The sequence below is a fragment of the Ochotona curzoniae genome, unplaced genomic scaffold (genome assembly GCF_017591425.1).
Source record: "Ochotona curzoniae isolate NIBS_2020 unplaced genomic scaffold, NIBS_Ocur_1.0 scaffold_3835, whole genome shotgun sequence".
Classification (NCBI taxonomy): Eukaryota; Metazoa; Chordata; class Mammalia; order Lagomorpha; family Ochotonidae; genus Ochotona; species Ochotona curzoniae.
The window spans coordinates 18,872,009-18,899,316 of NW_024467114.1; the positions used below are offsets into that span (position 1 = coordinate 18,872,009).

At 41.9% G+C, this 27,308-nt stretch overlaps 1 protein-coding gene across 7 annotated transcripts in view; it reads right to left on the reverse strand.

Moving 5' to 3' along the window:
- STARD3NL (STARD3 N-terminal like) overlaps nt 1–27,308 on the reverse strand; it is a 47,549-nt gene that overhangs the window by 12,763 nt on the left and 7,478 nt on the right. For 3 of the 7 annotated variants that reach the window (XM_040964794.1, XM_040964795.1, XM_040964796.1), the window contains exons 2-9: nt 14,377–14,659; nt 13,611–13,688; nt 12,819–12,896; nt 11,374–11,427; nt 11,142–11,259; nt 9,272–9,367; nt 6,628–6,703; nt 5,101–5,676 (exon numbers count right to left, since the gene is read on the reverse strand). In XM_040964794.1, coding sequence (XP_040820728.1) covers nt 6,645–6,703; nt 9,272–9,367; nt 11,142–11,259; nt 11,374–11,427; nt 12,819–12,896; nt 13,611–13,688; nt 14,377–14,601 — 708 coding nt within the window. In that variant the 5' untranslated portion in view covers nt 14,602–14,659 and the 3' untranslated portion in view covers nt 5,101–5,676; nt 6,628–6,644. Of the gene's footprint in view, nt 1–5,100; nt 5,761–6,627; nt 6,704–9,271; nt 9,368–11,141; nt 11,260–11,373; nt 11,428–12,818; nt 12,897–13,610; nt 13,689–14,376; nt 14,660–27,308 lie in introns of those variants that run through there. The other 4 variants (XR_005882070.1, XR_005882071.1, XM_040964798.1 and 1 more) reach the window with 2 other exon arrangements.

Below are 27,308 nucleotides of genomic sequence, written 5' to 3' on the forward strand. Positions count from 1 at the left end.
ACGACAAACCAACATGCATCCCTATGTTCATTGCAGCACAATCAGTAATTGCAAAAACATGGAAGCAACCGAAATGCCCATCAGCAGAAGATTGGATAAGAAAGCTTTGGTTCATCTACTCCATGGAATACTACTCAGCTATTAAAAAAAACAAAATGCAGTTCTTTGTGGCTAAATGGGCACAACTGGAAACTATAATGCTAAGGGAAATGAGCGAATCCCAAAAGATTAGATACCACATGTTTGCCTTGATTTAACCTGTAATTTTTTGTTTGGTTGTTTGTTATTTTTTGAAACTGTCACTGATACTGTCTCAACACAGATGTTTCGAAGAAGGGAACTTGCATTATTTTTAACATATTGTTTACCCAATACTATGTCAATTAATTCCATAATGTTGTATATTGATACTGAGGCCTTGTTGGGGCTTTTAACTGACCAGATCTTTACTCTGTTAGACCTATCTTCAGACCATAGAAGGTCTCCCCAAGAGGCCACTGAACTTATCTGGACAATAAGACGCTGAACTTTATGCTAGGCATGTGTTTGCAAGCAATGAATCTCAACTGAACTTGAACTATGGTTATGCAACAAGGTGGAGGAATCCACCATGGGGGGAGGGGTATGGGAGGGGTGGGGGGAATCCCCAGCGCCTATAAAACTGTACTACATAATACAATGTAAGCAACAATAAAAAAAAAAAAAAGACATAGGCTGACAACTGTACCATGCCATTCAGTGTCACTTGTCATTGGGGCCCAACATTACATTTGTAAACTCTTGCCTGATATTGTGGTCATGACACTTTCCTTGGTGCACTGGCCCAGCATAAGATGTCTGTGGGCATTTTAAATGATATGATATAAAAGAGCTCTCTCTCTACATATACATGCCCTTTAAACAGAAGAGCAAACCCTCTACATATATTTCCTTTCAAATAAATTTAGTTTTTCAAAACAGCAAATCCTTAATTTTTATGCACACTTTTTTGGGTTTGTGGGGCGAAGGCAATGGATGGACTGTGAGTCTGAATATAGGAGGAATGTTCATGGAGATCTCAGGATGTGTGATATTCTGACACCCAGGCTCCTTCCATGTGTTTCTACCTCTTACATGATTTGGTACTGGAAAGGCAACAGGCTCGTTTCATTTTCAGCTAAAATTAAAATATTTATACAGTTCGTCAGGTTAAGAAGCTAGTGAGGAGACCTGCCCCTAACCTGTCTGTATCTTCCTCCATTGTTCCTATACTCTTCTCAGAACTAGCACCTCATATATGAACCTAACACACATAATTTCATGCAGGGGAAAATTTTTCCTACTCTCCAAATAAATCCTCTCTGCAATAGGTATGATTTATGCCCGTGGAGTGTTTGTTTTGTGAGAAGCTTTTTTGTGTTGTAAACAGGCCATAATTAATAATGCTTAATTTCCTCTTTGTATGTAAGCACTATTTAACTGTCAGTCAGAAATTCTGAGTAGTGACATACCAGATATACTATACCAATGGGATATAATTTGATAAAAGGGCAATGTACAACATTTCCTTTAGTTGTGAGGAGTTGTGTAAGTAAATGCATGGTTTCTAGCATGCATTTAGGATTTTGCTTATTTTGTTTTGCTTGAATTATTCCAGAGGCCTAATACTTGAGGACATCTCCTATTCTGCCACGCAGCTTGCCTATTTCCTCTGACTCTCCGCTGTGATGCAGTCTTAGAGTGTAAAAGTTATTAGACCTGTTTCACTGGTAAAGAAGATGGATCTGATGTATGTTTGGTGTTGTGGGTACAGGGTTCAAACCTTTGGGCCGTCCTTGACTGCTTTCCCTAAACACAGGCAGGGAGCAGGATGGGAAATGGAGCAGCCAGGACAAGTACCAGCTACGGTAATGGATCCCAACACATGCAAGGAAAGGACTTCAGCCAATAGATTACCATGTAGGGCCTTTTTTAGTGTCAATATTAATGTGTGCTTTAGCAGATTCTTTGTACACCAACTATAGGGTCCCATTTGGTAATTGAGATCAAACAAATTCCAGAAAAATACTGCTTAATTCAGATCTACTCCACGAGTCTTATGAATTGATCAGCTCTATTTAGCCCCAATTCTTGAACCTTTAAGAGACAGGACCCCACCTACGGAGCTCTGCAGTGTCTGCTGTGGTTTCAGACTTCTTAGCAACATCCTTTCTCTAGTTTCCAGGCCTGGGCAGGGTGCAGAACAGGTTTGTGGGTGGTGGAGGTGACAGCGCGTGTGGGGAGAGGTTGCTGGGGGAGTGGATGCTATTTTATTTTTCTCAGACTTTATGTGTTTATGTGCTCTCTCAAATGTGGTTGATTCGAGGAAAATGCTCAAAGCCAGACCGGTTGCTACTGGCTGAAGCTGCGTGAGGGAGGCCAGGGTGTTCAAAGAGAAAATAAGGACAGTTAAACCACAATCAACCTTGCTCATTTTCAAAAGGCCACAGCTAATGGAAAGAAAATACCCATTTTCATACACAGGAGATTGCTATCAAACTTAGACTGCTGCAGCTGGTGGGGCTCCCTGCATATGGCACAACATGTTAGCTAGCATGCGACTTGGGAGTCTGACCCTGGGGTTGTCCAGACACTGTCCCTTCAGTTCACTCTGACACTTCCCTGCAGGGAAGAACAGAGAATAATGCATGCATTAATAACATCTAACATAACTCTAACATTCTGGAGTGTTTATGCTTCTCTGACTGATTTACACACTTGGGTGCTGTTGGGTTGCATTTTCTCTGTGTTGAGCGAGCAGTGACACAAGACCCAGGCTGATGATTCTGTTAGCATGGATACACTATGGGTGTGTCAATAGGTGATGTGATTAGGAAACAGACAACAAAGGCCTGGAAACTGACTGTGTACTGAAGGCCATACAGAATCATATAGCACCTCTCTACAGTGATAAGAGGAGTCGTGAGTCAAGGTGAGGTGTAGAAGACATGAGCATCAGGACATGTGTGATTCGAGTCGGAGAGGACTGTGGTTCAGCAGTGTGAACATGCACAGTCAATGGCCCTCTCCTGGCCCCACCTAGCTTGGTGCACAGTGTGTGTCCAGGACCAGCAGGAAGGACAATGGTAGCTTGCAGAAACCATGTTAGGCTTTCCCCATCTGACCGTCCAGCACATTCCAATCATATGTCACAGCCCTGGTCAGTGCTTAGATGGCAGCCAACGTGTGCTGGAGTTATGGCTTCTCCCTGTGAGCACAGCTCCGTTCCCACCAGCTCAGCCCAGCAGGTCTGTGCAGAGCTCTCCGCTGGTAAAAGTGAGAACAGACATCAGCGTGGCATCCTCCGTGGGTCTTGTGCCCTTGCAACATTATTCCTGAGACAGGAGTTTCCCACAGAGTTCCCACAGAAGTTTGATTCTCCAGTGTTTCTCATCACTTGTCCACAGCACTGGGAGACCCAGCTCATGCAGAACACCAGCACACACCTGCTAAGTGACTGTCCAGGAGGCCAGCGTCCACCCAAGTCAGCATCACTGCCATAGACACAGAAAGGTTTTCTTGAACAGCACTGTGAACCAAGAGAAAACGCTGTCTACTGGTAAGCAGAGAGGCGAGCATTCATGTGCGAAAAAACAGCCTCTTCATAGAATGAACAGGGTGATAGTCGTAATTAAAACAATGTCTGCCACACAATGTCTGGTAAATACAAATGGATTCCTCACTCTAGAAATATGGGCTTCTAAGGTATCTCCAAATATTACAAATGTATACTGGTATGGAAAATGTCACTAAATTTTACACTAATGATACTAACGTCATACAAATAAGACAAAACCAGCAATAAGTTTATACGCATGTTCTTTGAACTCCACTTGAAATCTACAGAGGTTTGATTCTCCAGGAGACACCTGGCAGATGTTTTTCCAGATGTTTCTCATCACTTGTCTACAGCACTGGGAGACCCAGCTCATGCAGAACACCAGCACACACCTGCTAAGTGACTGTCCAGGAGGCCAGTGTCCACCCAAGTCAGCATCACTGCCATCGACACAGAAGTTTTTCCTTTTTTTAGTTATTTATTTATTTTTTTATTTTATTGTTTTTTGATACAATTTAGTTCGCACTGGGTTCTCCGCTACCTCTTCCAGAAATTTCCTCCGTTTTCCCCTTTAGGTTCTTATTGTGTGTCCATCGTGAATTTTCCTAAGTCCATCATGCTTCCTCTGGAGTATCTCCCAGCCATGTAGGAGAATAACTTTTTGATGTAGGTTAGTTATTGTATCCACGATACAGTGAGGATCATGCCTTCGTTGTTCATGGACAGTTCCAATAATAGTGACAAAGGGGACAGTGACCATCTCAGGTGACTATAAAACAATCAACCTCTTGTGGATGGTTGATTAATGAGTTACATTACAAGTTTTTGTTACATTAGGTACAGGTAAGTATGAAGTAACGCTGATTAACATAGAGTAAGATTCATATATGATATCTCTAGATTTGACATCATATTATAATATATTAGAGCAAACATATGATATCTGACCCTTTGGTTTGGCTCATTTCCCTTAGCATAATGGTCTCTAGTTTGGCTCATTTGGCCACAAAGGAATGCATTTCATTTTTTTTTAATCGCCAAATATTATCACATAGTGTAGATGAACCACAGTTTACTTATCCAGTCCTCTGTTGATGGGCATTTAAGTTGCTTCCATGTTCTTGTGATTGTTAACTGTGCTGCAAAAAACACTGGGGTGCATGCTTGCTTTGTCGTGTAACAAGATTTTGGATAAATTCCTAGAAGTGGTATTGCTGGGTCATGTGGTAGGTGAATTTTTAATTGCCTAAGTGTTCTCCATACTGACAGGAAGGTTTTCTTGAAAAGCACTGTGAACCAAGAGAAAATGCTACCTACTGGTAAGCAGAGAGGCAAGCATTTATGTGTGAAAAATAGCTCACAAAAAAAAAATGGTGTAATTTGAATTAACAAAATACAAAGGAAAAACATCAGCAGTACTTGCACAGCTATTTGTGGATTAGAAGTAAAAGTACTTAGAATATCTGAGCACCACTTCTCTCTGGGAAAGGCGGGATTTCCAAAGGAAAATACAAAATATCTGAGAGTATTTACAATTCCTCCTTGACTGCTTCCCATAAATCCAACGCAGGTCAAACAGAGACTAAGAAATGAGAGAAACACAACAAATCCTTTTGATATGTTGGTTTTTATTACTTTTGAAAATTGTACAAAGAGCACATGTGCATGAGTTAAAAAAACACACAAAGGAAAGGCAGAGTATTACAAAAACACACACAAATCTGAGACACAAGACAAACAAAAATTTCCATTGTGTGATTTGAAATAAAAAGGCATTTTGCTGACTAAAAATGTGTTATTTCAGTATATTGAGAAGTTTTTCGATTAGAAATACAGCATGAGACTTTTCCTCAATTATTAACAGGTCAGACTCAGTTTCACTGAAGATGGATGGACCGTTATGTCACCTCACTGGCCACAGGCAAGCAACTAAATGTGGGAGGGTATGGTACAATGTCCGTGAGGTATCAGAAATAAAGTAACTCCTTCCTAGCTGTTCATTCAAGCCAGCATTGGATGTGACCTTCTCAACTTTCCAAAGGAAGATCCCATGTCCAGTCTCTTCTCCTTTGGATGAATATCAAGAAGGGTTCTTCACACTTACAAAGGAGTGAAGACAAGGAAGTTGAGATGTAGCGCGACATTCCATCTGCTCTTTCATCAAGTCTTACACTGACAGTGGGCTGTGATGCACATGCAGAAAGGACCGCAGCTGTCTTACCCGTGGATTTATTTCAAAGCATTACAGAAGAGGGTCAGCTATCCATATGCCCACCCTTGTGTACACTGTTGTTCTGTTGTAGAGCAGGGGCTGAGTGTGGGTATCAGCACTCTAGACATGAGTTCTGCCTGTCATGACCCAGGCTGTCTCTGCCACTCAGCCTGCCTCTGTTCCCAATTTCGAGGGAAGATACAATTCATCACTTACTTTATTTTCTGAGGTTGCATAATTAGGAAGTTACTACTAATACTGTTATGCTTATTGGCCTTGGATTTAGGGGGTTGTGATGACTTTCTCTGATGGGCTTAATATGCATGCTCCACTGTGAGCCCATCAAGCACTAGTGTCTGGAACTGAAAGCAACTTCTACCTTAGAAGCTCCTAAACCCAAGAAACATCTCAGTGTGGGGCTCCGGGGTAAGGCTGAACCCAACTTGCCATTTCCAGTTTGGAGACCTGGGACCAGCTACTCATCTACTCTATCTACTGCCTCCAGTATAAACTTTAAATTACAACAGTAACAACAAGTCAAGGGATTGCTACCTACATAAAATAGATCGGCTAATTGTGGGATAAAAACAATGTCTGCTACAGAGACCATCTGGATTCCTCACTCTAGAAATATGGGCTTCTAAGGTATCTCCAAATATTACAAATGTATACTGGTATGGAAAATGTTACTAAATTTTACACTAATGATACTAAAGTCATACAAATAAGACAAAACCAGCGATAGGTTTATACGCATGTTCTTTGAACTCCACCTGAAATCTAGTTAAAGTTAATGTTCCATCTGTAGCTACTTTATTGTTCATTTTCAAACACTTACTTTCACAAAAGTAGTCCTCATAGTTCTAAAAGTGGCTTTTCACTGCCCTGCTTTGCTTCAGCTTCTTCTTCAGATCCTACGTGGTGGGGAAGGGAAAGCAGAAAGAAGTATGTCATTGCATTACAGGACTATACGCCTTCATTAAAATGACTAAATTAATGCATATGCTTATAAAACCGTATGTGAGATGCAGAGAACTACGGACTGACAGATGGAGAGAGCTTCCATCCACTGGTTTACTCCCCAAATGTCCCTAAACTGCTGGGATGGAGCTGAGGAGAGGCAGGTGCTGGGCACTAAACTGAGGTCTCCCACACGGGTGGCGGGAGCCTATTCACTCCAGCCATTATTGCTGCTTCCCAAAGTCTGTGTTATCAGGACAACTCCATCAGGAACCAATGGCAGGCATCAAAGCAGATGCTCTAAAACAGGATGTGGGCATCGTAAACACCCGGAGAAATGCCTGACCCATATTTGCAGACAAGTTTAAGTGGAAGATATGTATGTTTAAGTTTCAGAGTTTTTATAAAGGGCCAAGTTGTAATCATGTGATCTATAACCTGCACTTATCTGTCCCCATGATAAAAAAATGATTGTGAGACAAATACACAACCAGAAGTAAAGAAAGTGTTGACAGTGACACTATGCACAATTTCTTTGTTTTCAGTCTTTCATTGTTCTTCTAAAAAGCACTTATTGCTTTCATAACCAAGGAAGGGAAAGATCAGAAAATGACCTATGAGATGACCCTGGTAGCAGCCGAGGGATGCCATCAATTCACACACAAAGCGCCAGCCTCCACTCTTGCTTCCAGGGGACATTATTTTGTTATGAAAATGTCTGCCTGCATTAGAGCCAAGCACATACTTGCTACAGGACAAGCAATGGCTGAGAACCTCATGCCTCCACATTAACCTCAAGAGCATCATATAGTTCTAACGGAATCTGTGGTGAAATCAATAGACTGAGGGATGGTGGTCGCGCTTCACTTTCCAGCCCTCTGCCCTCCTGTAGTCACAGACGGGCGGCGTGGTCTAACTGCTTTCTGCATTGAAGCAGCTGCGGGAAGCAGCTCACACCCAGTCTTCCTGTTCCTGGGCTCATCTTCCACCTGTCAGACCAACAGTGTTTAAACCACAATGACCTCATTCATTGTGGAAGTCCAAGGTAAAGCTAACTGTTAATTAAAGCACTACATACACACCTCACATGTTTTACAAGAGACTTTTGGCAACAGCCTGTTGAGGGTGTTGAGTTTTCTCCCACATAAGTACCTATACAATATGTACCTATACAAATTGACAAAACAAATTTTTGTCATTTTGGAAAATAAACATTAATTCAAAGTGGACCTCATCTTGATTGAAAGCACCAGTAGGTGGCAGTACACGTCATGGTCAAAAAGCCAAGGGACCCAGAAGTGGCAAGTTTGAAGTGCTACTCTGGATGTCTTTCTTTGTCTTTATTTTTCAGAGTTGGTTATTGATTTGAAAGGCAGAGTGACAGAGAGAGGGTGACGGAGACAGTGGATGTGTGTGATAGATCTTTCATGTGCTGGTTCATTCCCCAAATACCTAAACCCGCCAGGGCTGAGCCACACTAAGGCAGAAGCCAGAAGCCACTAGCTCTTCAATGATGGTCCCTCTCGTGGTGGGGATCCAGGTCCTTGGGCCATCTGTGGCTTCTGAGCATGCCCATGAGTGGGAGCTGCATCAGAATCGCAGAGCAGTGAGGATTCAAATTTCTGACTTGGTATTTTTGGGATATACACACAGTAGTGAAATTGTGGATTACAAGACAATTCTATGTTTAAGTTTTGTGGGGTTTTTATACTTCTTTCTACAGGAGCTATATACCATTTTATATCCCCACAGCAATCCCCAATGGGTTCTAACAGTTCTATTACCTAACTCATATTTATTTTGTAAGCTTTTTAAAAAAATAACAGTCATCTTAACAAGTATGAATTAGTATCTCAGGATGGTTTTGATTTACATTTTCCTAATGATGAGTCATGCATATTCATGCTTTCACGTGTTCATCTGTATATCTTCTTTGGGTAAATGTCGAAGGTTTCGACCCTTTATCAGTTGTTGAATGTAACTGTTACGTACAGCACACTGACAGCTGGTTAGTAGAGAACCTGGAGGCAAAAGACTAAGCCTGTGGTAGAAACTGAAGCAAGAAATGCTGAATTGAGGTTGGTATTGGCAGGAAGTGCCAGGATTTGCATAAGGCAGCTGAGGCAGAAGTGAAGGAGCAGACAGTCCAAACAGCTCTGTAAACAGGAGACAGGAGCTGCAACTAGGGGTGTGGAGTGTGCAGGAGGCATGGGCAAGTGGGGCTGCCACTTTGAGCTGGGGTATCCTAGGACAAGGCCATGTCCCTCGTCTGTGGCATGAGCTGTAGCTCACTGGTCACAGGGTCCATGCCCGCAACAACACACACAAACATAACTGTGTGCCTCACTGCAGGTCTCAGAAAAGACTACATCTTACTTCTTTATTTTTTTTTAATCCTTAATGTCCTTATTAGTTAAATGCTTGCAAAATGCACTGAGGAAACGAGTAAATAGGAAGACTGAATGAGGCAGAGCGTTTGATGATGGACAAAACCACAAATGATCATCAAATCTGTTTTTTACCTGCTTCAGATTCAGGAGGAGAATAAAACTGACCATCAGAAAGACCAGCAGGTATAAGAGCTGCCCTCTCGGAAGCATCCTGGACTATCAGGAATCCTGAAAGAGAAAATTGTCAGATGCAGGGGATGACCTGGCAGCTTTGTGGCAAGATGACTACACAGTGGTGCTACTGCTGCAGTAAAAGTCTCCTAGAAAAATCAGGTACTTTGAAAATTGCTCAACTAACACACTGGGTATCAATAAGAGCAACTGTGTGTGTGTGTATTTTTTTAAAACTATCTCTTGTTACTCAAGGGATGAAATTAGTAGTCACAGCATCATTCTCTTGGGGATATCTACTTCCTTACAAAAATAAACAGGATTATCATACCTGAAACTGAAACAAAAACTGCCTGCATTTAGGGAAGTGCTAGAAGTAAACCAAAATGCATAGATGGCCTCTTACAAATAAGGAATATTCAAGGCAATAAAGAAATATTTATGCAAGGAGCAGGTCTCAAAAGAAGGGTATGAATGGCATGGCAGGTATAACAGCTCAAGAACACTGGGGTATGGTGAGAAAGGCCATGAGTACTTTCTTTTGGCTGAAGGCTGAGTTAAGATGGCATGGAGGGTACACCAGGCAATACCTGATAGTGAAAAAAAAAAAAGCAGACACTGCCTTGAAACTCACAGTAATTTTCCCTTTTTCATTGCATGTGTAGCTGTGTAAGCACCAATTACAGCAGTGTTATTTTTACACAAGAGTCCATTCTGATGGTTATGTGTTATAAAAACAAAACTAGCAGGGGCTTACTAGACCCTTCTCTAAAGGGACAGAGCACAAGCCAGTTAACATATTTGGCTTCATTTGTCTGTTTTCTCCATCTATTCTTGAATTGTAATTCTTTTTTTTACAGAGTCCTTCTCTGTAAGTTTGCTTTTCTAAAATAAAACCATGTGCAAGGTTACTGCTCAATTTGCCACCAGTCATGATCACAACCGTATTTACTGTTCTCTAAGACAGGAGGTATTTCTTCCTGTGAGACGGTGCAAAGAGGACTGACAAGAGGTAGAGAATCAGGACTCTTGAAATTCTCTGGGTGCTCTGTTTATCTCACCTCTGGGGACTGTGTGGTGGGGTGCAGGTGGGCTTCCATTAAGGACATCACATAGTGAAGAGTCCAAGCCCAGTAATAAATCCTGGTCTCCTTGGTTGGTAACGTGGGGGTATTCAAAGCCATGGGGTGAGACCAACTTTGGCGGTACCCAGGAGTGCCCCATGTTGTCGGCACTCAAGCAGGACAGCACAGGGGGAGGCAGCGTAACACCGGCTTGCAGCATCCACCTGTGAACATGTCTTCCTCAGCAAGGCCCCAGACCTGGGACTGTGGCTGTTCTATCTATGGCCCAGCCAAGCCACCAGCTTTCATGGATAGCAGTGTGAGACTTCGGAGACCCACTGACTGGCATTTAAAATTCCAACTTCAGCTCACTTCAAAGTGGTTTAAATTTTCTCTTCTAAGAAACACAGTTCTGTCCATATGGGCATTTAGTATCCCACAATGACTGTTCATAGGGATAAAGGGCTAATATGTGGAGGAGAATGTGTTGGCTGATTTTGTTTTCACACTTTCTCCCAGGCAAGCCTGGCCAATAGCTGGAAAGGGAAGCCCCACTTTGTGCCTGTACTTTCACTACCTTCCCACCTTCTCCCAGCCCCACTCGCCTCACCCGCCGGAACCTCTCTCCTATTCCTGCCGCAGTTACTAAAGAATGAATGAGACACTGGGACAGTGTAACTCTATCAAGCTGCAGCTCTGTTCAAATCAAGACAGCCACATCTCGTCCTTCCAGCGTGCATCCCAGATGCTCTCTAAGAGAAACTTACTGTTTTCTTCTTCTGCTTCTTGAGGTAAGACTTTGAAATCCAGGAACCACGTCTCGATCCAGGCAAGGATGAATGAAATGATGGGCAGCACGTAGCCAAACGCCCCTTGAGAGAAAAGCTGCAAGAATACGTGTGACCAGGAGAGCGAAATGCGGTACCTGGGAGCTCACAGGGGACAATGAGGCTTCCTCACTGCACACGGTGACGGTGCAGGAAGAGCGGCAGGTCTTACCTTTGAGAGGATCACTTTTGCTAATAAAAAGGCACTGGTCACTGCTGTCGTCAACTGAAAGACACATAATCCAGCACCAACCAAATTAGACAGGTGCCTCCTTCATGTAAGAGCCCTGCTCACTTAGAACATTAAGTGCCTGGCCCAGTATTAATGAAGTTGCAACACACACACACAGCCAGAGTGAGAGGAGGCCTTTTACATTCCAACACTAACTTCATAGGCTGGAACCAAGTATCCTTCAGACACCTGCTGACTTCCCCTCCTTCCAGCTGCCTGGATTCTATCTGCAAATATTTATAAAACCAAGAATGAGAAACAAGGGAATAAAGTTGTTAAACCAAAGCCATCCTTCACACAACTTGAAAGAAGAAGCTGATGATACTTTCTTACAACTCTCGCTGCCTATCCAGATGTCTGCCCCCATTTTAAAGCAAATGCTGATACAGATGCTGTGTAAATACTAGCATACATGAAGGAGAATAAAATGTCCCAATGTGAACTGTTGTTAAAAAAAAACTTGTAAGGCATAATATTCACAGCTACTGTGACATTATCAGAGTATTCAGGAAAGGGAGTCAAGGCTGGCTGGGACCGCCAGCTCCTAACTATGAAATGAGAGCTGTGGATTAACAGAGGGTCTGAACACACCCGGCCTGTGGCGCTGACTGTTCAGACATGACCCAGGCTCAGGTGGCACCCTGGTGGTCACAGTCTTAGGACAGTGGCACAGTTCCCAAGCTGGACATATCTAAACCACGTATTTTAATCAAGGAACTTGAGTTAGTAATTCCTGAGTAGTTTTGCACTCTGAAGAGTTCAATATTCTCCCCCAAATGTACCTGCCTTATTAGAATTCTTAAAAAATTTGAGTGAAGAAACACCTGTGAAAATGACAAAACTAACACAGATAGAACTGCCTCTGGATTCTTCTTTCAATCTCTAAGCATTTACCGGGGAAAAACAGGGTATGTCAGAGTGGTGCCAGATGCAAGGAAATGGAGGTAAAAAGTGTCTGGGGGCAACAACACAGGCGAGCGGGGCAGTTCTCGCCTCTTGGAGATGAGGGCAATAAAATGGGAAGGCAATGATCAAAATGAGCTCTGAGAAAAAAATTCAGTATGCAGGTTCAAACAAACACAAAATTCCCCAAATCACTGCTCTCATCTCTTATGGACAAAATGAGGTAGAAGACGGCTTAGTGCTTGGCCAGCAGCCACTGCTGGATCTCCAGGTTCTTCCCTTGGCTCAGCACTCTGAAGACAAAGCCAGTGACTCAGTAATACTGGAGAGAAGACCAGAGGGTGCCAAGGAAGGGTACTCATGAAGATGGGGGCCTCCCACCCAGTTAACATTACATCTTCTTCCAGCTCAGGACTTGGTGAGCAAGCCCTGGCCTCCAGCATGGAATCGGGAACATGGCCAACTCATGCAGGTACACTTACCGCGATTGCCCACCAGTGACGCAGTCTGCACACGGCATATGCAAGAATTAACACTTTAAATCGAAAAACTGCCAAAAGCTGTGAGAAGGAAAAACAAAGTTATTCAAAATCTATTTAAAAATTAAGTAAGTTAGCTTTTTGAGAACGCACTGGGGTGTCCTTATTCTAAGTTAACTGCCAACCACTTCTTAAACCGGCACAGGTCTACAGATCAGCATGTGGCAATCCCTACTCAATAACCCTTTAAAGGATCCTGAAATAGTTCATGGAAATGTGTTTTATGAAAGGAAATTATGCATGGATTAAAAAAAATTTTTTTTATACCCAAACAACCCTATCCTTTAATTCTACTTTTCCATGAACATTTTGAAGTGCCCTCAACATCCCAGTCAAGTAAGGATTCAGTGAATTTTCCACTAGTAAGAAAAGGACAAGGCAGAACAGGCCTGACATTTCACACTGATGTTAGTATGAAGGTGAGTCTTCAATGACTGGGATGTCAGTGGGCCCCATTTCAGCCATAAGAAAGGTTCCAGACCCTTCTCATGCCCTTCCTTCTCCTTTCGTAGATGAGGATGCCAGACTCTCCCTGCTGCCTCTCTCCACCCACATTCCTGCTCCCATCCCCCACACTGAGAGACAGAAGGCTATGAATGGGTGGGTAATTATATAACAAGAAAACATGATCAACAATCAAGTGAAGACATCTATATAAAGGAAACCTGAATTCTGACACCCTGCTACACACACCTTGCTACATCAGATTAGAAATGTGAAAGAAAACATACTTACAAATATATCAAAATAAGAAGAGTAGTAGTCGTACTGCACCACCTCCTTCTCCAGTGTGTTCTCAATGCCTCCATTCACCTAGAAAAGCAAATACAAGAGGTCCATGTGCAAAAAGTACAAGAGAGACTGGCTTCCTCTAGATATTTCTGTCCACTTGTTGGAATATAGAAATGTTGAAATACAGAAGAGAAGAACACATATAGAAAAGATTTGCTACACTCCTTATAAATCCTCAATTATGAACTTTTAATTTAACAGATATAAGTGCATGAGTTGGCAACTTGCTGAAAGGGGCTAAGGAATAAATAGTTTTGCCATTGTGGGCAAGACGGTCTCAGTCATAACTACTGAGCCCAGCTACTCAGCATGAAAGCCAACCATGGACAATATGTAAACAGACAGGCACGGCCAAATTCCAACAGAACTTTATTAACACTGGACAACTCAACTGGTTCTACAGCTTCAGGCTTTTTGTTTGCTTATCTTTTTTCTTTAACTTTTGTTACACAGGAAAAACACCAAGAATTCGAATTTCAAAATTGTGCAGCGGTTTTCAAGGTATCGGGTTTGCTTTAAACAGGACCACTAAAGAACAAGAGAGGCCCAAATCAGCCAGAGGAGACCAAGGTTGCCCCATTTGGAAAGAGCTGGAACTCACTCAATGAGATAGAAGTGACAAGAGAAATTTAAAAAAAAAAAATTAGTTTTCTCCCTCCGGAAATATTTCCTAAAAAGTTAAGAAAAAGTAAAAATAATGCCAACTTACATTTAACTCTATTATCCACAGTAATGTTACAAACAAGAGGTCAAAGGTGACAAACAAGCAGAAAGTCCTCCTGACGTCAGATATGCCTTTCTTTTCCCTTCCTTCGTAGGACTCGATCCTGGCCATGAGCTGCGTGGGGTTGATGGAGTGGACATTGTGCAGGGAGGCGTGGGAGCTCTGGCTCCCAGTGAGAGTGCTGTCCATGTCTCCTGGCAGGTGGTTCATCCCGGAGCAGGGCTAAAGGAACCTCTGAGCAACTTCACCATCCCTGGAGACACCGGACCTTGGGGAGAGAAAAGAGATGCTGTGTTAAATCCAAGTTCACCTACTGCAGCCATGCTGCCCTCACCTCCATGAGACTACTTTGCTAATGGAATAACAGTGTCTTGACAGAAGACATTTTGAGGAAGTTATAAAGACAACTGAAATGAGAAGCAACACTTGATGTCACCCGTTCATCCTACACAGTAACTGTGAGGGAGACGGGGAAGGACAGGATGTTAGTGACAACTGGAAGACCTTCCCGATAATGCAGACCAAGCCTCTTGGTGCATGAGCCAAGTGAGTTGGAAGAAAACCTCCCACAGTCCTGTAAATGTCATTACTGTGGACTAAGAAAATATTAACTGACCACATCCCTGGAGCATATCAATTAGCTATAAAAAGCTTGTTTCCTAATGAGGAATTGTTTCCCAGCAAAACACCCAGTACATTGAATTTACCATTTCCCTATCATTTAATAATAAGGATGGTTCTGGGCCTCTTCTTGGAAGGGAAAGTGTGCACTGGCTCAGAAGTTTAACATGATGCAGACACCCAACTGATAATTATGGAAGTTAGAGCCCTTTAGAGAGGTGTAAGTCCCCTGGGGCCAGGAAGTGCTTCTGTAATAAAGGGACAGATGAGTAATCTGATCTGATCTCACAGGAGGCGAAAAGTCACTAAATAGAAGGTGCGTTGGATGGCAGGACTGTTGACTTAAGATCCCAGTTTCCCTGCAGGCCCTCTCTCTGTGGGAGGATCACACACTCCTGGCTCCACTTAACTCTGTCCAAGAATGCTGGCGGAAGTCTGCATGACACTGGGGTCCATCAGTCCTTAGAGCCAGTGCCACCATGGTCTCCTAACTGCCATAATAGCCAGCAATGCCCCCTGAGAAAGAAGACCTGTCACAGGGTGGGAGTAACAGAATCTGGAATAACACTGTGAAGCCTTCCCCAAGGCAGTACAGTCTCATCTGATCCTATCCTCCGTTCAGAATTGGACTCCTTACACCTGATCTCCGTTTCTCCTTTCCACACCTTTATGCAGAGCAGTAGTAAGATGACATACCATGTTTTGAAAGACGCTTGATTATATAAACTAAAGCAAATTAAGGCACAGACCTTCAAATCAAAAACTGACATAAAACACTAAAGGTCTAGTGCTTTTCTCTGAGGAAGAGAGCAGGGGCTCCAACCTAGACTCTTGGATGTAGGACACAGGTGTCTTGGCACACACCCTTAACTGTTAAACTAAATGCCTGCCCTGTTGATCACTTTAGCTGTCTTACGTACTTTACATCTGGACCTCAGTCTTGGGTGGCTAAGAGGAACCTAGATTTGCTACCTTGGGCAATTCTGACTCATTCGTTTTATAGGCAAAGAAGCTGAGGTCAATGAGCATTGTAACGATACTCCCACACAAGAAATATTTCAACATGAAACTGAGGTTTGAAATGTTGCTCCTTTCTCTCCATCACCCTTACTTACCGCAGATTCCTAGAAGGAAAGCAGAGACACATCAGAGGTATTCAAATGGTCCTCAGGATGCTGTCCTGAGATATGAATGTCCCTAAAGACATGACTGTGCCCACTGTATCCTGAAATGGGATTTCTCCTTTGGTCATCTTGTAAAATATTAAAAAAAATTTTAAATTACAGTTCATTATCCTATACTTCATCATTTTACTTATGCTATAAGATATGAATATTTTAGCCTACAAGGTGGTGTGCTATTAGTATACTGAGAAAGTGACTTGGCAAGAGGAGCAAAGCCAAGGGCAAGAAGCTAGGCTGGTGGCATAACAAGCCTCTGCCTATGGTGCCAGCATCCCATATGGGCACAGGTTTGAGACTTGGATGTTCCACTTCTGATCCAGTTTCCTGCTATTGGCCTGGAAAAATAGCAGAAAATAGTCCAAATGCTTGAGTCCTTGCAGCCCCATGGAAGACCTGGAGGAAGTGGTTGGCTCCTGGCTTTGGATTAGCCCAGGTCCAACCACTGCAACCATCAGGAGGCAAAATCATAGACGAAAGATTCTCTCTCTGTAACTCTGCCTTTCAAATAAAAACAAACAAATTAAAAAAAGAATCCATAGGCAAGATGAGTGAACTGATGTATGTGTGTGACACACCCACCTGCTGAGCTGGAGGAACACCACTGCAAAGCACCATAGTGGCTTAATCAAGTCAAGATGCAAACAGCCTTTTTCCAGCTACCATCTGCCAATATTTTGAAACACTCTTGTTTTCCTCTGTGCCATAAACTGCATTGCTCCAAGTTAAATACAATGTCTACGAGAGATATTTCCAAAATGCATACTGCTGCAATGAATTTTAAAACACATGCAGGTCACATACAAATGTGTAGCTAAAACAACAGGAAACTAGTTTATAAAGAAATGGAGGACATGGACCATGTTACGGCATAACAAGTAGAGCCGCCATCTATGACACCAGCATCCCACATAGGCACCTATTAATGCCCTGGCTGCTCTACTTCTGAATTAGCTCCCTGATAATGTACCTGGGAAAGTAGCAAAGGATAGAGAATGGCTCAAGAACATCTCCCTGAATTTACACGGGAGATCCAGATGAAGCCCCTGACCTCTGACTTCTGTGTGGCCCAGCCCTAGCCACTGTGGTCATTTGTGGAGTAAACCAGTGGATGGAACACTTAGAGACGTGTGCGCTCTCTCCCCTTGTAGCTCTGCCTTTCCAATCACCAACCAACTAAGTACAATTTTATTTTTTAAAAAAAGGAACCTCAGTCATTGCAAACTAATATGTGAAAAATTCAATAAAGCATTTAAATAACTCAGCCAAATGTTCTATAAAAATCCCATTAAAAATCCTTCCTGAGTCAAGTGCCTGTTAATGTGTTAACTGAAAATGAGAGAAATGTGTTGAAAATCATTGCTGTATGAAGCTCTATGGAGCTTTTCACAGATTTGCCACACCATCAGGTCTACATGGGGGGTAGAGCTTGGTACATCGCCTTCTGAGAACTGAGCCATAAAATCAACACATGCTCAATCACAGCTGAAATGCTCTATCCTTAAAGAAACAAAATACTTCAGATGCTAAGCAATGATAGCAAGTTGACAGGGCATAAAATCTAATTCAAGGGCAGAAGAGAGCAAAGTGTCCATTGGAAAGGGGCCAGGTCACTCAGGAAAAGGAGTGTCATAGCATATGGTATGTCATAGTCTGTGCCCATCATTAGGATACCATGCTTGCTGCATTTTAAGTGGTTCCAATCCACTGGTCAGGCTACTCCAATATGAATATGATGGAGAAAACTCAATTCAGTAATTCGTTCCAAACCTCCCATTGCCCTTCCCTAGTTCCACGCTTATTAGAACATGTGATTCTAGGGTTGTAATAGTCTGCATGGCAGTTGAGGTGCTCCCCACAGACACTGAGACATGAGTCTCCCCTATTAGGCAAAGCCACCCTTCACCCAGCTCTGGCAAGAGTCACTGAGAAGTCAGGCTTCCTGCCACCAAGGAGGCAGTCTGGGCTCACCCTATGGGAGTTCTGCTGTGCTGTCAGTGGGAGGCTCTCGGGGAGCTGAATGTCTAGAGGCATCCTGAGGACCCTCCATGCCATCGCTGGCTACAAAACTGCTCTCTGGGAACTTGCAGATGAATCATTTAGACACCAGCTTAGTGATGACTGGACACCATAAAATAATAGCGTATTCTTTTTATAACATGCAAGTGGTGAAATTCCAAAAGAGAATTAGAGAAAGGCTGCGTTGTCACTGTAGTATTCCCCTTTGTATAAACTGCAGGTACTTATCAGTGATTTTCTTCAACTGGAATTATTCAGTAGGCCTCAAGTAACAGCTCTAAACAAAGCTGTCATCATTGAACTTGACCACAATATGGGAACATAACATTTGCTTATTATAAAGCTAGGCTGCAAGCATTTGGATATGAACATGAATTTATATCTAATGTAATGCAGGTAGGGCTTCCAATTAAGGCAAAAGTTTGCCATAAATACACAAAAATATAAGATAGATAATTATATCTGAAATTTTGACATATATATATATATATATATATTTTAACCGACTAAAGAAGGACGGCTAACCTTTGATTTTCTGAAGATTCAGAAGTGTGGGAAATTTGAAAGTATGTTCATTTAATATCTATCATTCAGCATCAATGTGTACCTTAGCAGAAAGAATAAACATATAAAATATCGTTAAAAACTAAGAAACTGGGGTGGCACTATCACATAGGTCTTTAAAAACCCATATAAACACAGACTAAATTTAATGGAACAGATATTCCTACCCATTAAAATGCCTCACTGGCTTCTCAGTACACACATGCACACACCTTTCAATGCATCAGGGTTTTGAAATTATATATATTTTGATGGATTTTCAATCTGGGGAGGACTGTATGATTCCAGTTCTGAAGGGACAACTCTGTATTTCCACTAAGCATCTACTGCTTCCCACTTTTCATACCTTGGCTCTGAAAGACTCTACTACCCAAGTTCTAAGACAGAGAAATACATGGCTGATGATAAGAAAATCAGCAACTGACAGTGGGCTGCAGGGGACAGAGGAGGAAGCAAACAGGAGACGAACAAGCATCCAGGGCTGTGTGTGAAAATAAATGTAACTTAAAAAAAGTCATTAGTAGAGGCCAGAAATCTGAAGTGCAGGAAATTTCCCAAATATTAGGCACTGATTCAAAAAAAAAAAAAACACTGAGTAAATACAAGTACTTTTTTTTTTCACAAGTACATTTTTTAGAGAGTGAAATTCGTGAGATCTTTGATCAGATGGTTTCCTGAGACCCTCAGGAAGAGTACCAGCTCCCCAGTCCTGCCTAACCAAAGCCAGGCTCACTTCCGCCTCCTTTTCTAAAACCACCTGACCCTGTTAGAAACCACAACAAACAGGTCCCTAACATTTTCACAGAATTCTGCTGGCACTTCCCTCTCCACCTGGAGTGCCAGTCTCCTTATCTCTGCAGCCCACATGATAAGCCCTGACTTAAAGGTCACTTTCTCAAAGAAGTTTCTGTTTCCTCCCACTCTTGTGTCCTTTCTATACCCTATTATTGAACAAGGCAAATACACGGCATTCAACACACTGCACCAAAAAGGAAGCAAGGGCCCCAGCACAATAGCCTAGCAGTTAAAGTCCTCGTCTTGAACATGCCGGGATCCCATTTGGGTGCCAGTTCTAATCCTGGTGTCCTTGCTTCCCATCCAGCTCCCTGCTTGTGTCCTGGGAATGCAGTCAAGGATGGCTCAATCCTGGTTCCTTGCTTTGGATTGGCTCAGCTCCAGCCATTGCGGATGCTTGGGGAGTGAATCATCAGAGGGAAGATCTTCTTTGTCTCTCCTCCTCCTTGTATATCTGCCTTTCCAATAAAAATAAATAAATCTTTTTTTTTAAAAAAAAGGAAGCAAGCAAGGAAAGTTATTTAAAATTACACCAGTTAGGAAACACTGGGGCCACCACAGTGTCACAAAGGTTAAATCTCTGCCTGTCACAATGGCATCCAATATTGGAATGAAAGTTAGAGTCCTAGCTGTTCCATTTCTGATCCAGCTTCCTGATAATGACTCCAAAACAACACCAGGTGATAGACCAGGTACTTGGACCACTACCACCCATGTGCAAAATGTGCACGGAGTTCCTGGCTCCTGGCTTTGGTCAAGCTCAGCCCTGGCCTTTGTGGCCATTTGGGGAATGACCCAGCAGAGAACTCCCTGTCTCCCTTTCTTTCTAACAGATATTTTTAAAAAGCATAAAACACTAACAAACATATTTAATGAAAAATATATTAAGATCTCAACACTGAAAACAGTGAAATATTGACAGAAATTCAACAGGAAAATAAATGGATACGGCATGTTCATGATTTGGGAAAATTCATGTTATTAAAGATACCATTCTCTCCAAGTTGAGCTATAGATGCAGTTCAATACTCCCATAATCCCATTAAGCCTGTTTATACCAATTAAGATTTTATTCTAATGTATATACATGTAATGAAATTACAATATTAAAAACAATCTTGGAACCCTGTTTTGGCTATCTGAAGAGTGAATCAGTTAATGGAAGATACTTTCTCTCTCAAGCCCTCTATCTCTATAACTACCTTTCAAATAAACAAATAAATTGTTTTTAAAAATAGGAACATTTTGTGCAGACTGTCTTGAAGAAATCCCTCACTGGTGAGTTTGGGAACAATTTGAACCAATAAAAAGAGAGAGAGAGAGAAAGGAAAAGAAAAGAAAGAAGGAAGAAAGCAATGAAGGCAGGCAGGCACTCATATTATTATTTATGTTGAAAAACTAAAAAATTCCAAGAGTTCACAGTAGTATTGTAAAAACTACAGATGAGTGGAAAGAATAAAACATCAAAAAAAAAAAAAAGCAGGAGGAATCAGGAAATTAGAAACATCAACAGCCTGGAATTCCCACTATGACTGATTCAAGCCAGGGTCATTAATGGGAATTCTAATAACCATTAAAAGAATGGTGGGGAAAATGCCAGTCATAGTCTCAGTGTGCTCCTTCTCAGATCTGCTCATTTCATTGAGAAAAATACACATTTACAGTGAGAGATCCAGCACTCACGGCTAGAACTAACCCACCAGGCTGCATCACCAGTGCTGCAATGAGCTGACACACCTGTCTTCCGATCAGCTGCAATAACTAAATAACATCCACTAAGATGCATCATGCCAGGAAAGGTGGTCACAAGGAAACAATGAGACAAGCACAGATAACGAAACAACCAGCCAGGAATCTTCCAAGAATCAATGTGACCGAAAAAAAAAAAAATAAGAAAAACAGTAAGGATAGCCCTGTGCATATACTTCAAACTGAAAACAACATCAAGAGATGCAACCAGCAAATACAAAGCACATGCCTAAACTGAGTCTCGAATTAAAAAAAAAAAATGAAAAGTTGCAGAAGACAATTGGAGAATTGACTATAGTTTAATGTTGTGATTGTGTAGAAGAATGCCCTAATTCTTGGAGATACATGCTGAAGTAGTAAGTGCCAAGTTTCAAGATGTCTGCAATTTGCTACTCTTATAAAATTTACATGAAAACAGTGGAGTCTTCACCCCATGGGTTGGGTTCTAAAGTTGGCTGTAGTTTTTACTTACAATGTGCACAACATATCACTTTGTTGCAAGATTTTAAAAATCAATTTTCTCTTTCATTTGCTCCTTAGATTAGAATTCAAACTCACTCAGACACCTTAAGAAAACACACCATTCTCAAAATGTATTATGCAATGCATGTAGCTCTTAGGATACAGGTTCCTGCATTTTAACTTTGTTTCTTTCTGTTTGCTGTCTTAGACTAAGAATCTAGACAGGTCAATTCTGTGGCTGTATTTATTTATTTTTAAAAGACTTACTTATTTTTATCTGAAAGGCAGAGTTCCAGAGAGAAGGAAAGATCTTCCATCCATTGGCTCACTCCCCAAACTGTAGTAATGGCCATTGCTGAGCCAATCTGAAGCTTAGAGCCAGAAGCTTCCTTCACGTTTCCCACATGGAGCCCTGTGGGAGGTCCCTGCCTGCTACACTATGGCACCAGCCCCCTGTGCCTGCATTTATACAGAATGTTATTTCCTTGGCTTTATTTTGAATGTTTACTGCTAAGGCCTCATGCATTCCAGTGCCATAAACATTCATTTGTGATATAATTAATGCTTGGATTCCATCCTGACAAGTCACCTCACTCGTTCCTGCTTCGTATTCTGCCTTCTGGACCTGCATACATGAAAAGCATTCTAGTAAAGCGCTGGCCAGTTCCTGCAGCCATGAGACATCTGTTAATGTAGGCAGAAAAAAGTGACTGTGTGTGTGTAAGCAATTTAACCTTCTGACAATCTCATTATGACTCAGATTTATTTGAAAATTAACAACAAGAGTTAGAAAGATGAAAGGCACAAAAATACATTCATGTCATTGTGTTATTTAAAGTCACTCCTCAGGCCCAGCATGATAGCTCAGTGGCTAAATCCTTGTCTTGCAAGTTCTGGGATCCCATTTAGGCACCAGTTCACGTCCAGGCTGCTCCACTTCCCTCCCAGCTTCCTGCTGATGTGCCTGAGGAAGTAGCAGAGGATGGGCCAAAGTCTTGGGACTCTGCACCCTCATGGGAGACCCAGAGGAAGCTCTTGGCTCCAGGTTTTGGATTAGCTCAGCTTTAGCCATTTCGATCACTTGGGGAGTGAACCAGTGGATAAAAGATCTTTCTCTCTCCTTTTTGTAAATCTGCCTTTCCAATAAAAACAAATAAATCTTTAAAAAAAAAAAAAAAACAACATTACTCCTCTGGCAGATACTAGTCCATCCCTCAAACCTAAACATGTTCTTACAGCTTCAAATTTATTTCCAAGCTATTTTTCCACAGTAATGTTTAAACCTGTTAATGACAGAGAAGTTAGCAAGAGCTCAGGCCTTCGAGACTGGTAGGTAGCCTAGGCTGACAGGCAGATATTGGAGCTTTTCAATAGGAGAAAAGCACAATTAGCTTAGAGTTTAATAGGCTCTGGTTGCTCTAGTTTGAGAAACAAGGAAGCAGGAAGACCAGGCAGGAGACCTACAGCAGGGATTCAGGAAAGGATTGGTGGACTGACTTAGCACATCTTCATGACCACGCTGAGAGTGATGAGAACTGGTAGGTTCTAAACACACAGCCAAGAGCATCTTGTGACAAACTAGACATAGGGAATGCCAGAAAATGAGGACTGAGAGAGAAATTGGAAGCATGAGGTTGCTGCTGACAGAAACAGGGAAGACTGGAGAATTGCTTTACAGGAGAATCTCAGTTCATCTTGGACACATGCAGATCCAAGTAGAGATTCAGCAAGCAAATGGATAAGAATCAGGATCTCACAAGGGGAAATCCTGTGGATGGAATCTAAAGCCATAAGATATACTCAGATTAGAATGCTTTCCCTTCAGGTCATAAAAGGGGGAGGGGGAGAAAAAACAAAAATAATTATAAAATAAGCCCTAAAAGGCCTGTGAGAATTCTCACATCAGTACATAAGTAAGTGTTGAATGCTAACAAAACATAACACCACACAGACAGCTAAAAGAACTTAAAAGGTAATAAAAGAGTTTTCCTGTTAGGACAACTTAATCTGACCAAGAAAGATCGTACAAATACAAGTGGGTGACTGTAAAGAGCAAAACGATCCAGTGTATGCTCTGAACAATCACCACTCCATTGGGAATGTTGCTGGATTCAGCAGCAAGGGAGAGAGGAGAGACATGTGCCAGGGTCCACCTGCTTTTATAGACTACAAGCTGGCCAGATGGCAGGATGCCATGGCGGTAGTCAAAGTCATCTTGGGTGGACAATAAAACTAGCTGGCCCTCCAGCCTTGTGGGGTCAACAAGTTGGTGACCAGCTGTCTTCCCAGCAAGGGCTCAGGCAGAGGGCAGCATGTTAGAGCAGCTCAATCTCTTCTCTGGCTCAACCCCCTTCTCACCAGATGGTCTACATATGAGGAATAAAACTCTCACCCACATCTCAGAAGCCAGCTCCCTCCAGCTTTTGCTGTCTTGTTGGGTCTCTTCTGCTGTTCAAATGGATTTTGCAGCTGCCCCACCCTCCTCTTTCTTAGCTTCAGATAAGACTCCCGCACAGCTCACCTGGAAACTCCTTTATCTTAATCTCTCAGATCAAAGACACTGTTGCAAAACCTCATTTGCCCACATGGAACAAATGATGCCATTCCTCCAAATACAAAAGCTTGAATTTTTGTTTGCTCACAGCCTGGTTCCCTATCATCTTCCAGGATTTCCCCCTTATTATCACAGAATTAAATCTACTTTTTATTTTTCTAAACACAATAGCTCTCTCTCTGTCATTCCTGAAGATTAGCATGCAATTACCATTTTTTTTTTTTGGTCAACCATGTTCATTAATTCTTTCAATCACCAGCAAACAGGCATTTACAAGTGTCCTGTGTCTCAGCACACATACAAATGAACGTCAGACATTTTGCTGAAAATGAAATTAAAAGTTGTTGAGGTTTTTTGGGTATAAAATAATGTCAATTCCATGCTTTTGAGGGGTCCTCAAAAAGTTTGTGGAAAGTGTACATCGTGAAAACACTATATACTTAAATTTTGTCTTTTGCACAAAGTAAATTTATCTTTTCATTTTATTTTTATGAACTTCCTGAAATAATTTCATGTAAATCTTGTCATGAATATTTAAAACTTTCTCTTTGGTATGTGCTGCCAGCCTTAGAAATGACAGATTTGAGAGTCGTATTACTAACTAGACAGTCAAAGGTCCCTCAACTGGAGAATTTAAAATGGTTTCCAATGCAGGTAAGATGTCTACGCCACATAATGCCACTTCCTTGGTATTTTTTGGAAACAATTTACAAATAATTGCTGTCACCTTCCTTGCAGTATTGAGGACCATGCTAATCAGTGAGCAAACTCGATGGCCCCCAGGAATCACAGGAAGGTGGCTGAAAGCACACACCTTTGTTGTTGTTAGAACTTGTTCTACCTCCAAAAGAGTAAGACTAAGAATGCATTCTTCACATACTTTTCAACAGGTCTCCCACACTTGTTTTTTTTCTTTTTTTTTTTCCTATACAGGGATGATCTGCTACATCCCAAGTAGCTGGCAAGGTTGGAGTTGGCAAAGCCAACATAGCTTTTCAGAAGTTAAGTCAGGTTTTTTTCCCCCCACACAACCACTCAAAACTCTGAAAGATGTTAGACAAAGGCTCCTGAAAAAGTCACTGCAGTTAATAGAGTCATCTGTTCACTGCCCCTTGTCTGTAGCTGATGGAAATGGCACACCAATAGCAAGGCTGGGCTACGTCAACAGCCCCTAGAGTTACTCCCTATTTAAAAAACTAAAGCAGGTCAAGAAAAGGGTATGCCAGGCATATCAATCACAGAAGTGGCCTATGTCACCTCCTATAACACAGCATGCCAGGAAGCTACACAAACTGAAAAGTAAATTGCCAATATCTATCACAGGACATTTTCCATCTAAGCCTTAGTGTGTGTGGCAGATAGGGAAAGTCAATCCCAAACTTCTGATGCTTAAGACTTTAAAAGGTATCAGTATAGGGGCCAGTGCTATGGCTTAGCACATAAAGCTAGTAGCATCCCATATGGGGCATCCCATATGGGTACCAGTTCCACTCTCAGCTGTTAACACTTCCCATCCAACTCTTTGCTAATGGCCTATGAGAAAGCAATGATGGATGACGCAAGGACACCGGTCATTGCTACCAATGTGGGAGCATGGCTGAAGCTTTTGGGCTCCTGGTTTTGGCCTGACTCTGCCCTGGCCCTTGTAGCCACCTGGAGAATCAACCTGCAGATGGAAGATCTCTCTCTTGATCTCTACCTCTCTCTTCGATTCAAATAAGCAAATCAATCTTAGCAACAACAACAAAAAGACACTAGTATCTTTTGCTTTTATTTTTTTTAAATCAAATTTGTTATGCCATCCCAAGGGCGATCAGCCCTTCAGATCAGCATCAGCTTCCCCATGCTTCTGAAAGTGACATCACCCAAGTACTGGTACTGTAAGACTCAATGCAATTCCAGGTTGATATAACCAGCACACAGTGAGCTTCACAACCCAGGAACAGGCTCATGGCACACATTAAAGATTATCACAGAAGTTGTAGGGTTTTTTTTAAACTCACCAGGTTAGAAACAAAGGTTTGAAACTAGCACCTCTACCTGAAAACTTGCTCTTAAATTGTTTAGCAAAAGAGGTACGTAAATGCTAGACTTAAAAAAATATATAGATAGATATATTCTTTAATACAGTTTCTTTAAGTGCTTAAAGACTATATAAAGTGAGGATTACCAAAATAATAAGATCTTGCTGTTTTCCCCCATGAGTTCCTTCACTGTTTAAGCAATCATTTCTCGCACACAGTAATTCCAACAGTCCAGGCTTCCTCGTCTCCCAAACCTTCATCCCCCTACTCAACTCACCACTTCCCTTCCCCAGTGCTCCAATTGTTTCTACCATTTTTAGTTCCCTGGATGGAAGAACGTTTTCCCAGCAAAGTCTTTCCTGTAAAACTCACTTGCTTGGACTGCCTTTTCCTCTAACCTTCAAACTACCACCACCGATAATAATTATCATTGCTCAAGAAGACTTCATGAGCATTTTTGAATGGGCTTCTGCTGATCCCTAAGGAGTAAGTCATATTCCATGTACCTTCCTTTACAAGTCTCTCAAATTGTTCATATGTCCTACATTCTCCTTATATATCCTTTACTTGGGAATACATTAGAAGCTCCTAGAAAACATATCTGTAGTCTTAGCACCTGGAGCGATTCCTGGCATTTGTTAGGCATTTGCTTGCTAAATTCATCAATTATAAGTATCACTGTATGAAAGTATGAAATCTGGTTACTCGTTAAAGATAGTCAGGCTTACATCTATAATTGAGCTCAGTATACATTAAATAAGCAAGAATATGCAATCTCTAGTTACTATGAAGGACAATGGAATGAATAAAAATGTTCCAATCTTCCCGAATCAACTAGATTGGTCATCCCTCTTTCCAATGCATAGTGAATGGTGTTTAGTGAAGCCACTCAAATGGTATACTACAAAAACGGAATGAAATACACAGGAAGGCAGAAGGAAATCATTC